We start from the raw sequence: 12,932 nt of genomic DNA, 5'->3' as shown, positions 1-12,932 counted from the left end.
AAAGGTTTATAACCACAGGTTGCTTGTTTATTTATTTGTTTGTTTATTTACTTATTTTTACTACACGTTTTATGTGGGATTATATAAATTGTTTATAAAACTCTTGGCTAGAAAAGAGAAAAAAGTGTGAACACGTCATACAATTAGCATTTGGGATATATGCCATGTTACTCCAGTATTAAGCTTTAGTCTCGGGTGCAGAGCAGAAGAATCTAATGTATTGCTGGGCTTTATTGTCTGCATTAGCTCCTCCAGAGTTACTGATCTATGAAATGGCAGAGAATGGAACAAATTGTGACCAGAGACGTGGAGCAATGAGTAAGGAACAGCATAATGGGAGTTTCACAGGTAAGGAGCATGGGCTGCACTGATACAACTTCCCCTGGGCATTTGGTGAGTGTCATGCTTCTGGGGCTTTGCATGAATTTCCTCACTTAATCCTTATACTGACCAAGTAGTTTGCCCCTGCATTCGAGATGGTGCATCCCTTTGATGCTGGCAGAGGCAGGCAGATCTCTGTGAGTTCGACACCAGCCTGTTCTACATAGTGAATTCTAGGACAGCCAGGGCTATGCACTGACACCCTATCTCAAAACAAACAGAAAGCAGATTGCAGAAGAAGTACCTAGCCTTCACGTACCATTCCCCAAATTCGTACTTGGAGTCCAATAGCTGGATTCTGTTTCTTTTGGGGGTTTAGGGGTCATTTTGAGATGGGTTTCTCTGTAACAGTCCTAGTTGTTCTAGAACTCTGTAGGCCAAGCTTGCCTCTGAACTCACAGAGAGCTGCCTGCCTCCAGGTGCTGGGGTTGAAGGTGTGTACCACTGCAGCAAGCGACAGCCGAGAGACTCTTAGCACCGTTTGTGTAGGACGCATGCGTGAAAGGAATTAGTAAAGAACGGGTTGTTTTAGTGTGTGTTTTGTTTTGGTTTTTGCAGGGTTTGTTGTTGTCTCAGTAATACTAATGGGAAATTAACAGATGTAGGGCCAGTGCACAGAGGACACGCACAGCATGGGTGAAATCCTGGATTCAGTCCTCAGTACCAAAAAGCAGCGCTAGCCATGACAATTCATTTTATTTCTATTTGGACTACTTCCCATTTCTCACGATTATTGAGCTTGCTGTGAATGGCTACCTGGGACACAGAGGAAACTTTCCTTCTAGGCAGTCATACAGTGTACCAACCCTCTCTATGATAACTAAAAAAATACTCTGCAAAGTTGCTGCTGATGGAGTGGAAAGAGAGGCAATGATGGATAGACAGGTGAGAAGCCATGAGGCTTCAGATCAGCAGCCTACTGTAGTCCTTGGTTTTGTTAAGATTTCAGAGAGTAGAATTTTGTTCTATAGATTGCCTCCTCCATGGAAGGTTGATCTCAGTTGGCACTTTCAACTCCTTAAATTTGCATGGTGACAATGTTAAATCTCATTTATACTTTTGGGGTATTTTCACAGACCTTAGGAATTTCCCTTTAACTTCCATGCTGCTGTTTTTCAGACCCCTCTTCAGTAAATGAGAAGAAGAGAAGGGATCGGGAAGAAAGACAGAATATCGTCCTGTGGAGACAGCCACTCATTACCTTGCAGTATTTCTCTCTGGAAACTCTTGTAGTTTTGAAGGAATGGACCTCAAAGTAAAGCATTTTCTTACTACTTTTTATATAAATCGTATTTACTAATTTTAGAAGTCCTTAGCCATCTCCTACTCCCTGCCATCTGTTTCTCCAAAACGGATTAATTAAATTTAGAACATTATTATAGGAACATTTGTTTTCCTTCATATAGTTTAAAAAGAATTAGACTAAGGGAATGGGAATGCAGCTCATAGTGCTTGCCTCACATGCATGAAACCATCACCACACAAGAACCGGGTTTCCAAGGTTACCCTCTGCTATATACTTGAAGGTCAGCCTGGGCTACATAAAGACTATGCCTTGCTAAAAGAGCACTCCCCACTGGCCAGCCCAGCCTTTGGCTTGAAAACTGGCATCTTCTTGTTGTACTGTAATGCCTCTCCACATTAGAAGATGAGGTGTGAGCAAGATAAGGCTTTGGGCGGAGAAAGGCTGGCTAAGAGTGAGACTGCATGGTAATTCAGGTTCTGGCCCTGTGTACCTCGACCAAGTCCTTTCTACATCCCAAAGGCTGCTTCTACAAATTGCTAGATTAACGTGACATTCTTTCTTTCCACTTCTTTTTAAGATTGTGGCATCGTCAAAGCATGGTGGTGTCCTTTTTCCTGCTGCTTGCTGCGCTTGTAGCTACGTATTATGTGGAAGGAGCGCACCAGCAGGTAAGGTGCTGCGTTCCCCATTCTGTAGTCACGGGACATTTCAGAGTGAGACTGGTGCAGATTTCATAGACTTTATGCCCTCAACATTTTGAGCATACTGATAACTGATATCTTAATGTCTTATTCCCAAGCACTGTCTCGTAGCTGCTCAACTTTATTTTGGTATTTAGGAGACCTTTTTGTCTTCAAAGATTTAAACTAGCGTTTTTATATTCAGTCAAAACAGTATGGATCCTTTCATCTTTACCACAAGGTCTTCATAATGTCTGTTGTATGCCTTTCTAATCCATCCTAGTTTTCATGCTAGATTGAGAGTTTTTATGTCATGAAAGGTAGATTTGAAATAAGGAAGTGGTATTTTGTCAGCACGTTTTCATTAAAATAGTGAAACGTTCATCTATTCTAATAGGAAAAGTTTTTTAAAAGCTGTCATTTTAAAGTAATTTACTTCTAATTTTGGGGAAGGTTGTTGTTTTTAAGTAGTTTTCAATGCATTTTCTATAGGAATCTTTATGTCTTAGTAAGAATTTGCAACCAAGCTGTCCATGGTGCCTCATGCCAGTAAATACAGCAGAGGCAGGGGGATTACCATGAGTTTAAAGACAGCCTGTTTAACAGAGTCCCAGGCTAGCTAGGAGTACACAGTGAAATTCCACCTTTTAATACACAAAGAAATATCCAGGCCATGGTGCACACCCTTTTAATATCAGCACTCCAGAGGCAGTGGATCCCTATGAGTTGAAGGCCAGCCTGGCCTACAGAGTGAGTTCCAGGACAGCCAAAGCTATGCAGAGAAACCCTGTAATGAAAAACAAAACAAAAGAGTCAAACAGGTCAAGCAGCCAGCACCTCTGTAAGTTCTCTACTCCCTTATTTTATTGACTAGCACTGAGAGATTTGTCTAGAAATAGGTCAGCTCATTCTTGAAAGTCAGGTCTTTCTTACACCGGACTTAATTTTTGCTCCTGTTTGAAAAACAACCTGGTGTTATGCATATAGAAATTGTTTTATTCTTATTTTTTACTTGAAAAAAAAAATCAAAAATGTATTGTATTTACACAAATGTGTGATTGCTCTCCAATCTTGTTATTTTGAGACAGGTTCTCTACCTAGCCCTTAATGTCCTGGAACTCCAGAGATCTGCCACCCTCCCAAGTTTAAAGGCTTGCACCACCATGCCTGGTTCATTGCCCCCCCCTTTTTTTTTTCTTTTTTTCTTTCTTTTTTTTTTTCTGGAGCTGGGGACCGAACCCAGGGCCTTGTGCTTGCTAGACAAGCGCTCTACCACTGAGCTAAATCCCCATCCCCCATTGCCCCCTTTATTACCACTGTGTCTCCTGTATTCTAAAATTTTCTCTTTACAAATATTGTATAACTCTTCCTTTCTTAACACTGTTTTATGTCTAATTTTAAATCACTTTCAAGTGTTTATTCTTAGCATTACCATACAAACCTGGGCATGGTAGCACACAGGATAATCACACCACTCAGGAAGCAGAAGCAGGAGGATCAACTGAAGTTCAAGGCCAGCCTGGTTTACATAGAAAGTACCTAGCCAGGCTGGACTACAGTCTGAGATCCTGTCTCAAGAAGTCAAAGAGAACAAAATAATAGTGATTACCAAACCTGTGGTTTGTTTTCCTTTTCACCCACGCCAGCTCATTCTGCTTAGAGGGGTTAGCTTTTTGTTTTGCTTTGCTTTTGGTTTTTTTTGTTTTTTTGTTTTTTTGTTTTGTTTTGTTTTGTTTTGTTTTTTGGCCCAGTTGATAAGATATAATTGCCCACCTAAACATACAAGGCCAATACACATCCATCCCTTAAAAACATTTGTAACAACCCTTAAAGGTACAGCGTGGAATCTTAACGTCACCCACTATATTGTCCTGCCACGGCTTCTCTCCTGTCCCTCCTGGTCTCTTCATGTTTTGTTTTGTTTTGTTTTACCCTCTCTGGTCAGGGACGTGGTTAGCACAGCACGGCCCTGGGCAGGTGTTTGAGTTTATTCCTTGTCCCTTTTGTTTTCCAGTATGTGCAGCGGATAGAGAAGCAGTTTCTTTTATATGCCTACTGGATAGGCCTGGGGATTCTGTCCTCTGTTGGTCTTGGAACAGGATTGCACACCTTTCTGCTTTATCTGGTAAGCACGGCTTTCTTTCAGGGAACAGACATGAAGCTGATTTTTCTGTATATATTGGTGCATTTCCTTTGGGATCTACAATTCTAAAATCTGTATTTAAGTGCTTCTATGTTTTCAAATGTTCTAATCCTCAAACCAGTGCCTGAAGTAAACTTTTTTCAATTTTCAATTTTGAAGTAATGTTTATTTTGCTTTATGCAACTGTTATTTTAATAGCTGAAGTTCATTTCAGTTTATAAAATTCTGTATAAAGCTTAGAATAAGTTATACCCATAATCTTAGCACATGTGAGACTGAAGAGTAAGGTCGTTGTGAGTTTGAGGTTAGTGTAGGCTATATAACAAGACACTGTCTCGAAAACACAAAGCAGGGCTGGAGAGATGGCTCAGCAGTTAAGAGCACTGACTGCTCTTTCAGAGGTCCTGAGTTCAATTCCAGCAACCACATGGTGGCTCACAACCATCTATAATCAGGTCTGGTGCCCTCTTCTGACCTGCAGGCACATACACGCAGGCAGAAAGCTGTATAATGTATATATACATAATAAATAAATAAATATATGTTAAAAAAAAAAAAAACACAAAGCAGAGTGCCCTGAGATGGCCCCACCAGTAAAGGCGCTCACAGCCAAGCTTGATGGCTGGAGTTCAATCCTCAAAACCTACCTGGTGGACAGAAAGAGAACTGACTCCTGCAGATTATCCTTTGACCTTTACAAGTGCTCAGTTATGTGCACGCACACCAAACAAAGAAGTGAAGTAAAAGTGGGGAGATGGCTCAGCAGTTAAGAGCTCTGACTGCTCTTCCAGAGGTCCTGAGTTTAATTCCCAGCAACCACATGGTGGCTCACAACCATCTGTAATGGGATCTCATGCCCTCTTCTGCTGTGTCTGAAGAGAGCAATAGTGTACTCATATTGCTCTCAAATTTTTTTAAAAGTACTTTCTTGGTGAAATACTAGTTGAAATAAAAAAATAAAGTTGAACTTTCTGTTTTTACAAGTGAACTTAAAAGTCTGATAGAGAATTAGAAAAGTGTGGTAGGCAACTGAAGACAGGACAACAGGATCTAGGTAGGCCCTGTCAGAGTGAGGTGAGGTGGAGATGCACGAGTGCTTATTAAACTCTGTGGCCTACATGGTTGACTTCTTTTGTTCCCTTCTTGTTCCTGAATAAGTAATTCCTAAATTAGAAACAATTCCATATTTGTAAGTTTTATCTTCATTGGGTAAAAAGGATATCATAGCAATATTCAATGCTGAATTGATTCTATTATTTCAGTCAAGTCTGCTCTATACATACTAAATTCACTTCTGAAACCAAAATGTTAATGATAAGGCATGAATGCTTGGCATAGGAGAGTGTTGAATTAATGTTCTCAAGAATAATTTGGGAGTTAATCTTTAGTACATCATTCCTCTAAGTTTATTTTCAAACTTGGAATTTTAGGCTAGACCCAGTGGCACATGGTACTAGCTGCTTAGAGGACTGTGGCAGGAGGTTTGGGAGTTTGAAGCTAGCTTGGGCAATATGAGGAGGCCCCATCTCAGAAATGGTTTAATTTTAGAATTATATTCATATCTGCTTATCTCTTTTATCTGAAATAAAAATGCTAGAAAAGTAATTGGTTCTATTTCCTAGTAACCACTAAGCTGGTATGAGTTTGTATTTATAGTATATGTGTGTGTACGTGTGTGTGCAGATATATCTGTGTGTGTACACATGTAGATGGAGGCCAGATGTCAACATTAAGTGTCTTCCTCAATCTCATGCCACATTTTTTTTTGGCACAGGATCTACATAAACCTGTGTTTAGCTGGATTGCCTGGCCAGTGAGCCACAGGGATCCTCTTGTCTTCCTCCCCAGTGCTGGGATCACAAGCATACTTTTCACTTTTTGCCTAAATGCTGGACATGCAAACACATGGACATGTCTGCATGCTTAAACAGAGCCCTCGCTCCAGCCCTGTAACTGCTGAATTCTTAGTAGTGTAATATTGCATTCACAAGCAGAAGTTGGAGAGATAAAAAGAAAAAAAGACAGATTATAGGATATTTTTCTGTTCTAGTTTTGTGGTTTGTGGTTTGTTTTTGTTTTTGTTTTTGTTTTTAAGACCGTTTCCTTGTAGCTCTGGCTATCTGAGAACTCACTCCATAGACTAGGTTAGAACTAAGAGATCTGCCTGTCTCTGCTTCTCTAGGACTGGGATTAAAGGTACATACTACCACACCTAGCAAAGTGTTTGAGCTTTTGTTTTGTTTTGTTTTGTTTTGTTTTGGCTTTGGTCTTTTCAAGGCAAGGTTTCTCTGTGTTTCCCTGGCTTCCCTTGAACTCACTCTGTAGACCAGACTGGCCTTGAACTCAGATATACCTGCTTCTGCCTCCCAAGTGCTGGGATTAAAGACGTGGACCACGACTGCCCTATGGTCCTGTTCTTATCTAGACCTGCCATCTGATATTTCTTGGAAAAACAAAATGAAGGGTTTCATTTGTAATAGATGACCAACCTAAAATCTTCTGAAAAGCAGCTTACATAGCAGATTCTATTGAACATTAAAAGGAATTCAAATGAGTCCTTTTTAAATTGTTTACAAATTTAGTATAAAGAAAATTGAGGACTAGAGAGATAATTCATTGACTAAAGTACTTTCTGAAGAACCTTGAGGACCTAATTTTGAATTCTCAGATAAGCTCTTTTCTGACCTGTGCCATAGCACACAGATACGCACTTGCACAGACATTTATAATAATAATAGCAGTAATAATAATAGTATTGTAACACTAAAGTTTATTACAGAGTTAATGTAAAGAAGTAAAATCTTTGTTTCTATTAATGAGTGTTTTTACCCTTGATCAGTGTGGTAGTTTAGTAGAATGTAATTAGAATTTTCTCAGCTTTAACTTTTAATGTATATGAGTATTGTATATCTGCATCTTGTGTTTGCCTGGTGCCTGTGGAGGAACTGGAGCTACAGACAGTTGTGAGCTGTTTTGTGGGTGCTGAGAACCGAACCCTGGTCTAATGTAGAACAACCCACCCTCTTAACTGCTGAGTCATTTCTCCAGCCCCTCATTTTATCAAGAGCAATCGGGAGGAAGTCATCTCTCACTGTCCTTGGTGTTACATCCATTATATGCTAAGTCACTAGTGTGCAGATGCAGTCTTTGAACTGATGAAACTGTTGCGTTAATTATGCAGAAATGTTTCCATGAGAAGGATTTGTATACCTGTGTATCGTATTTGTATATACATTGCTAAAATTACATGTGAACTTCAACAAATTTAAAAAAAGAAAGAAAATAGACAAAGAAGAGTCCTTTGATTTGTTCCTAATACAAACTATTCCAATAACTCTAGATAGTCTTTTTAAATTTACCACTTCCTCTGTGATTTGTAAGAACTTTTTAATCTTTAAGTACAGGGGACCTCTATAACCCCAGGGGCCAATGTGTCGGATCCGTGTAAGAAGAGGCTGTTCACTCCAGCACAGCTCAGTAGGCTGTACTGGTTTAAACGCTGAGAATCTGACCCCAATTAGTTTCCTTTAGATATATTTAAGTACAGTACAGTTTCATGAAAAATTATCCTGGTGATAATTAACTCAACCCCTTGTGGGAACTTTGTAAGTACATGTGACATCTTCCATAAATATAGGCTCTCTATATATAAATTGACTGAGAAAAACAGTCTTGTGATATGGTCTTGGGGAGGATCTGGTGTGGTTTTGGCCACCAGGCTAGTAACTACCTCTGCTCCTCTGAAGAGACAGCCCTGCATGGTTAGCATTCCTGGTCCCCTAGTACTTCTCTGATGGCATAAGGACATCTATGCCTCCTACACCTGACAATCTTCATCTCTTTTGTTTATTGTTGTTTTGTTTGTTTGTTTGTTTGGAAGAGGGAAGGGGTGTCACTATATGGCCCTGGCTATCCTGGAACTCAATGTGTAGACCAGGCTGCCCTGGACCTCACAGAGATTTTCCTTCCTCTGCCTCCTGAGTGCTGAGATTAAAGACTGGCACCACCATGCCGACCTCACTCGTGTTTGTTGGAGGTTTTTTTTGTTTTGTTTTGTTTTTTTCTTTTCTTTTTTTTGGAGCTGAGGTAAATCTCCAACCCCTCACTTGTGTTTTTAACCTATGAAATATGATTGTGTTTAGGAAGTCTTGGTTACAGGTGCTTTCTTATGAGCCTTTATGTAACCCTCGCTTGGATGTGATGATGATAACATCCTGATGTCCTACTTTCTGTGGTGGTGAAATAGACACTCTGCCTTGTAATCATATAACCCTCAGTCTAGAGGCCAAGTAACCATGCTAGGAAAGTAGTCTGGTAAGAAATACAGCCCTCTTCCTGGCAAAATAAATGTAAAGACTTACAGTTCTGCAGTTGGAAAAACTAAAGGTTAATTTTTTTCTGTATCATGATCATGTAACTAAAAATTAAGTAATATGAAAATGCTTTGTATTTCATAGCCATTTGTTTCCTTGGTGGAAGTTGCCTTTTGGAGTTAAACTTTGTTAATTGTGATTGAGTGTGCACCAGATGGTCACTTAAGAGATTACAAAGATTAGATCTTAAATAAAATAAAGTCATAGTTTTCAGGTAATGAACAATTTCCTTATTTTTAAATTGAAAGGTTGTAACTTAAAAATGTGCGTTGGAACCCCCGTTGTTCAGTGAGCACAGTTGCTGTTTACCTAGGAATGGTGGCTGTGAGCAGGGAGGGAAAGCAGATGCATTTCATCTCTGTGGATCCGTAGTGAGTAGGGTAATTGTTAGAGCCACGGGGTTGTGTTGCTTGTTCTCCTAATGTCCTGAACATTCTACTTTTGTATCGAGGAACATAAGCTTTTTTTTTCCTGTTGAAAAAAAACCCACATCGTTCACATTCTCCAAAGATTGTCATCTATGAGTGACTTGAAATCAGTTTTCTAGGGGGCTGAGAGAAAGATGGCTCAGCAGTTAAGAACACTCTTCTTGTGGAGAACCTTGGTTTCAATTCCCAGCTCTGTATGGTGGCTCACAATCAACCATAATTCCAGTTCCAGAGAATGTCATGCTGTCTGCTGGCTTCCATAGGCATCAGGTGCCTGCACATGTATGTATGCATGAGAAACATCCACACATGTAGAACAAAATAAGTCCTAAGATATTTTTAAAAAGAAAAAAGCAATTCTTCTAGAATTTGTCTTAGTACATCTATATCTGGTCACCACTAGATGGCATCACTAACACAATCAATATACTGTTGTGTATTTGCCAGGAGAACAACCTTATCAACTCCCAAATGACTCTCTTAGCTTAGAGACATGATTTGTTATTTATCTATATTCATACATACATGTTTTGACTACATAAGACTAGTGAATGGGGCTGTGTGTAACTCCAGTTGCAGGGGATCCAAGGCCCTCCTTTAACCGGAATGCCAGGCAAGCACATGTTTCGCAGACATATATGCAGGCAAGACAAGCATTCATACAAAGTAAATCTAAAATAATTTTTAAAGGAGAGGTAACATTACCAGTTATTCTTGTTTTCCATTGATTTGCACATGTAGGAAATACACAGCTATATATCCTGGGCTGGTCTTGAACTCATAGCATCCTTCCTGTCAGGGCTTCCTAAATACTGGGATTGCAGGCGTGCACCACCACATCTACATCTACCCCTTAGTAGTCAAGAATATGCAGCAGTTTTGATTATGAGAGAAACAGAGTCAAGTAGCTGGGTTAGAATGTCTGCTCCAATAATATTAGCTATGCGATTTTCGATGAATTTCTTAAGATTTTTATTGTTGTTTTTTTCCTCAACACGTTTCTCTGTGTATAGTTTGGCTATCCTAGAATCTACTCTGTAGACCAGGCTGGCTTCCAACTTTCAGAGAGTCGCCTGCCTCTGTCTCTGCCTCTGCCTCTGCCTCTGCCTCTGCCTCTGCCTCTCAAGTGCTGGGATTAAAGGTATGCGTCACCATTACCTGGAGTATTTCTTAACCTTTTTTTAAGATTTATTTATTTCATATGTGAGTACACTGTTGCTATCCTCAGACACACCAGAAGAGGGCATCAGATCCCATTACAGATGGCTGTGAGCCACCACGTGGTTGCTGGGATTTGAACCTTTAGAAGAGCAGTCAGTGCTCTTAGCTGCTGACCCATCTCCCCAGCCCAGATTTCTTAAGTTTTAAACCTTAGTTCATTCAACTATAAATGGAGGCGATAATGATGGTAATTATCTCATGACCATTTTGAGGATTAAATGAAATAACAGATGTATCTTTTCAAACATGATATTTAATACACATAAAAGTATCTAGAAAATTATTCCAGCTATTACAACTAATATCACTGTTACAGTTTTATATATGTATATATATTTTTTTTTTTTTTGAAGAAGAGAGAGAAAAAGACCAAAGACACTAAGGGTTTGCATGTCAGTGAAAGTCAGAAGACAAGTTTGCAGTCTGTTCTCTCCTTTCATCTTTTGCTGCTTTTGAGACAGGATTTTGTTTTTGTGTGGCTGTGCTGCATACTTGAGCTTACAGCAGATTCTTCTGCGTCCACCTCCCATTCCCATAGGAGCGCTGGGATTATAAATATGAAAAGCTGTATGCAGTGTCCTCATGGCTCTGTGAGTCAAACTCAAGTCCTCAGACTGTGCAGCAGGGGCTTTTGCCAACACAGCTGTCTCCTCTGACTTCTCAGCCTGTGGTTTAAAGCACGGAATCATTTGCAATGTATGCTTTACCGATCTTTTCTTCTTCTCAGTGCTAGGGATCAAACTAACAGCCTTGTACATGCTTGCCAAATTTTCTACTACTAACTACATCCACAGTCCACCTTAACTATTCTCAACAGCCTTGGCTGCTTAGTGAATTTGTGTCTCAAAAATAAGAGGGGGGCTAGAGAGATGGCTCAGCAGTTAAGAGCACTGACTGCTCTTCCAGAGGTTCTGAGTTCAAGTCCCAGCACTCACATGGTGGCTCACAACCACCTATAATAGGATCTGATGCCCTCTTCTGGTGTGTCTGAAGATAGCTATGGTGCACCCATATACATTAAGATAAATAAATAATTAAAGTAAGAAAGAGAAAATGTCTACTGGGTGGTGGTAGCACATGCCTTTAATCCCAGTACTCTAGAGGCAGAGGCAGGTGGATCTCTGAGTTTGAAGCAGGCCTGGTCTACAGAGTGAGTTCCAGGACAGCCAGGGCTACACAGAGAAACCCAGTCTCAGAGTTGTGGAGGGGGTGAGGGTGATGTAGAGCAAAATGACCAGCCAAGGACAGACCCCTGTCAACTTTAAGGTTCTAAAGGGTCACACGTGCAGTGAGGTTCAGGTTTCAGCAATCTTGTGTATCTCCTTAGAGTTCCCCATGCCCAGTCCAGCCACTTCCTCAAGCAGACGCACCTCAGACACATGCACGCCTTTATGTGTAGCTGTTGTACATGCACTAAGTTACAGAACAAGAAGTTGATTACAGAGTCCATGTGTGCCATTAATGACGATTAAAGTCTTACATTTAAGTAAGAAAGCTGAGTGTGGTGGCACTCGCCTATAATCTCAGCACATTAAAGGCAAGATAGGGAATTGAAGGCCACCCTCATCTACATAAATTCTAGAGTAACCTGGATTATGTGAACCCCTAGCTCAAGGGCAGCAGAAGCTATAATTCCATTGGCTTATGGAATTGTGTGATGTAAGGACAATTTTTGACACTAGGGGGAGCATTTTCCTGCAGAAAGATTTTACCAAGTCCAGGTTCTAGTGAAGAACTCTAGAGATCAGCACTCACTGCCTTTGGGAACCATCAGATGCGTACCTTTCCAGACAAATGTTCTCTTTAACCTAATCCACTAGGATTTCTTTTCTCACATTTGGGATCAAAGTAGGAAAATGTGCCCGAAGCACAGCATTCCCCCTTCTGAAAGCCATGTAGGAGGATTTGGATCTATTGGATTATAGTGTAAAATTGACCAAGTTTTATTAGAATTGTAACCATAATGTGTTGTCCTTTGAAAATGCCTTCTTAAGAGACATTTTCTTAATATGATCATTTCAAAAAAATACCTTACTTCTGTTATAAATTAAACGCAACAAATATGTAAAATATTTGCTGCCCAGATGCCTGTTTTATTTTTATTTTTAAGTTTGGGTTATTTCATTTTAAAGTGGAGCAGAAATTGTACCTTTTTAAAGTCTGGCATGTTGATTGTGTTCTCATGTATAAACACTGCTGTGGGTGACACCATGTTCCTTCTGTGTGTAGTGCCTAATAGTTGTCTGTGCTGCTCTGAAGCCGTTTCCGTAGGCACAGATGTTTCTGGTACCTTTTGGCTCTTGATTCCTTATTGTTGGAAGTAAATATTTAGAAAACATCTCTAACATGGCGTAAGTGAAGGGGGAAAGTCTCAGTAACTGCTGTCAATGCCTTGGTGGGGAAGATTGTCTCGGCTAAACTGCTAGCTCTCCTCTCTACGACTGCTTCTACTGTGATGAC

The 12,932-nt window shown here is 40.1% G+C and overlaps 1 protein-coding gene across 3 annotated transcripts in view; it reads left to right on the top strand.

The window, feature by feature from the left end:
- Vmp1 (vacuole membrane protein 1) overlaps positions 1-12,932 on the top strand; it is a 99,115-nt gene that overhangs the window by 16,641 nt on the left and 69,542 nt on the right. For all 3 annotated transcript variants that reach the window (XM_006247079.5, NM_138839.2, XM_006247078.5), the window contains 4 exons: positions 247-348; positions 1,501-1,636; positions 2,205-2,295; positions 4,322-4,432. In XM_006247079.5, coding sequence (XP_006247141.1) covers positions 273-348; positions 1,501-1,636; positions 2,205-2,295; positions 4,322-4,432 — 414 coding nt within the window. In that variant the 5' untranslated portion in view covers positions 247-272. The remainder of the gene's footprint in view (positions 1-246; positions 349-1,500; positions 1,637-2,204; positions 2,296-4,321; positions 4,433-12,932) is intronic.

The sequence above is a fragment of the Rattus norvegicus genome, chromosome 10 (genome assembly GCF_036323735.1).
Source record: "Rattus norvegicus strain BN/NHsdMcwi chromosome 10, GRCr8, whole genome shotgun sequence".
NCBI classification, from domain to species: domain Eukaryota; kingdom Metazoa; phylum Chordata; class Mammalia; order Rodentia; family Muridae; genus Rattus; species Rattus norvegicus.
This window is presented reverse-complemented; position numbering and strand designations above follow the sequence as displayed.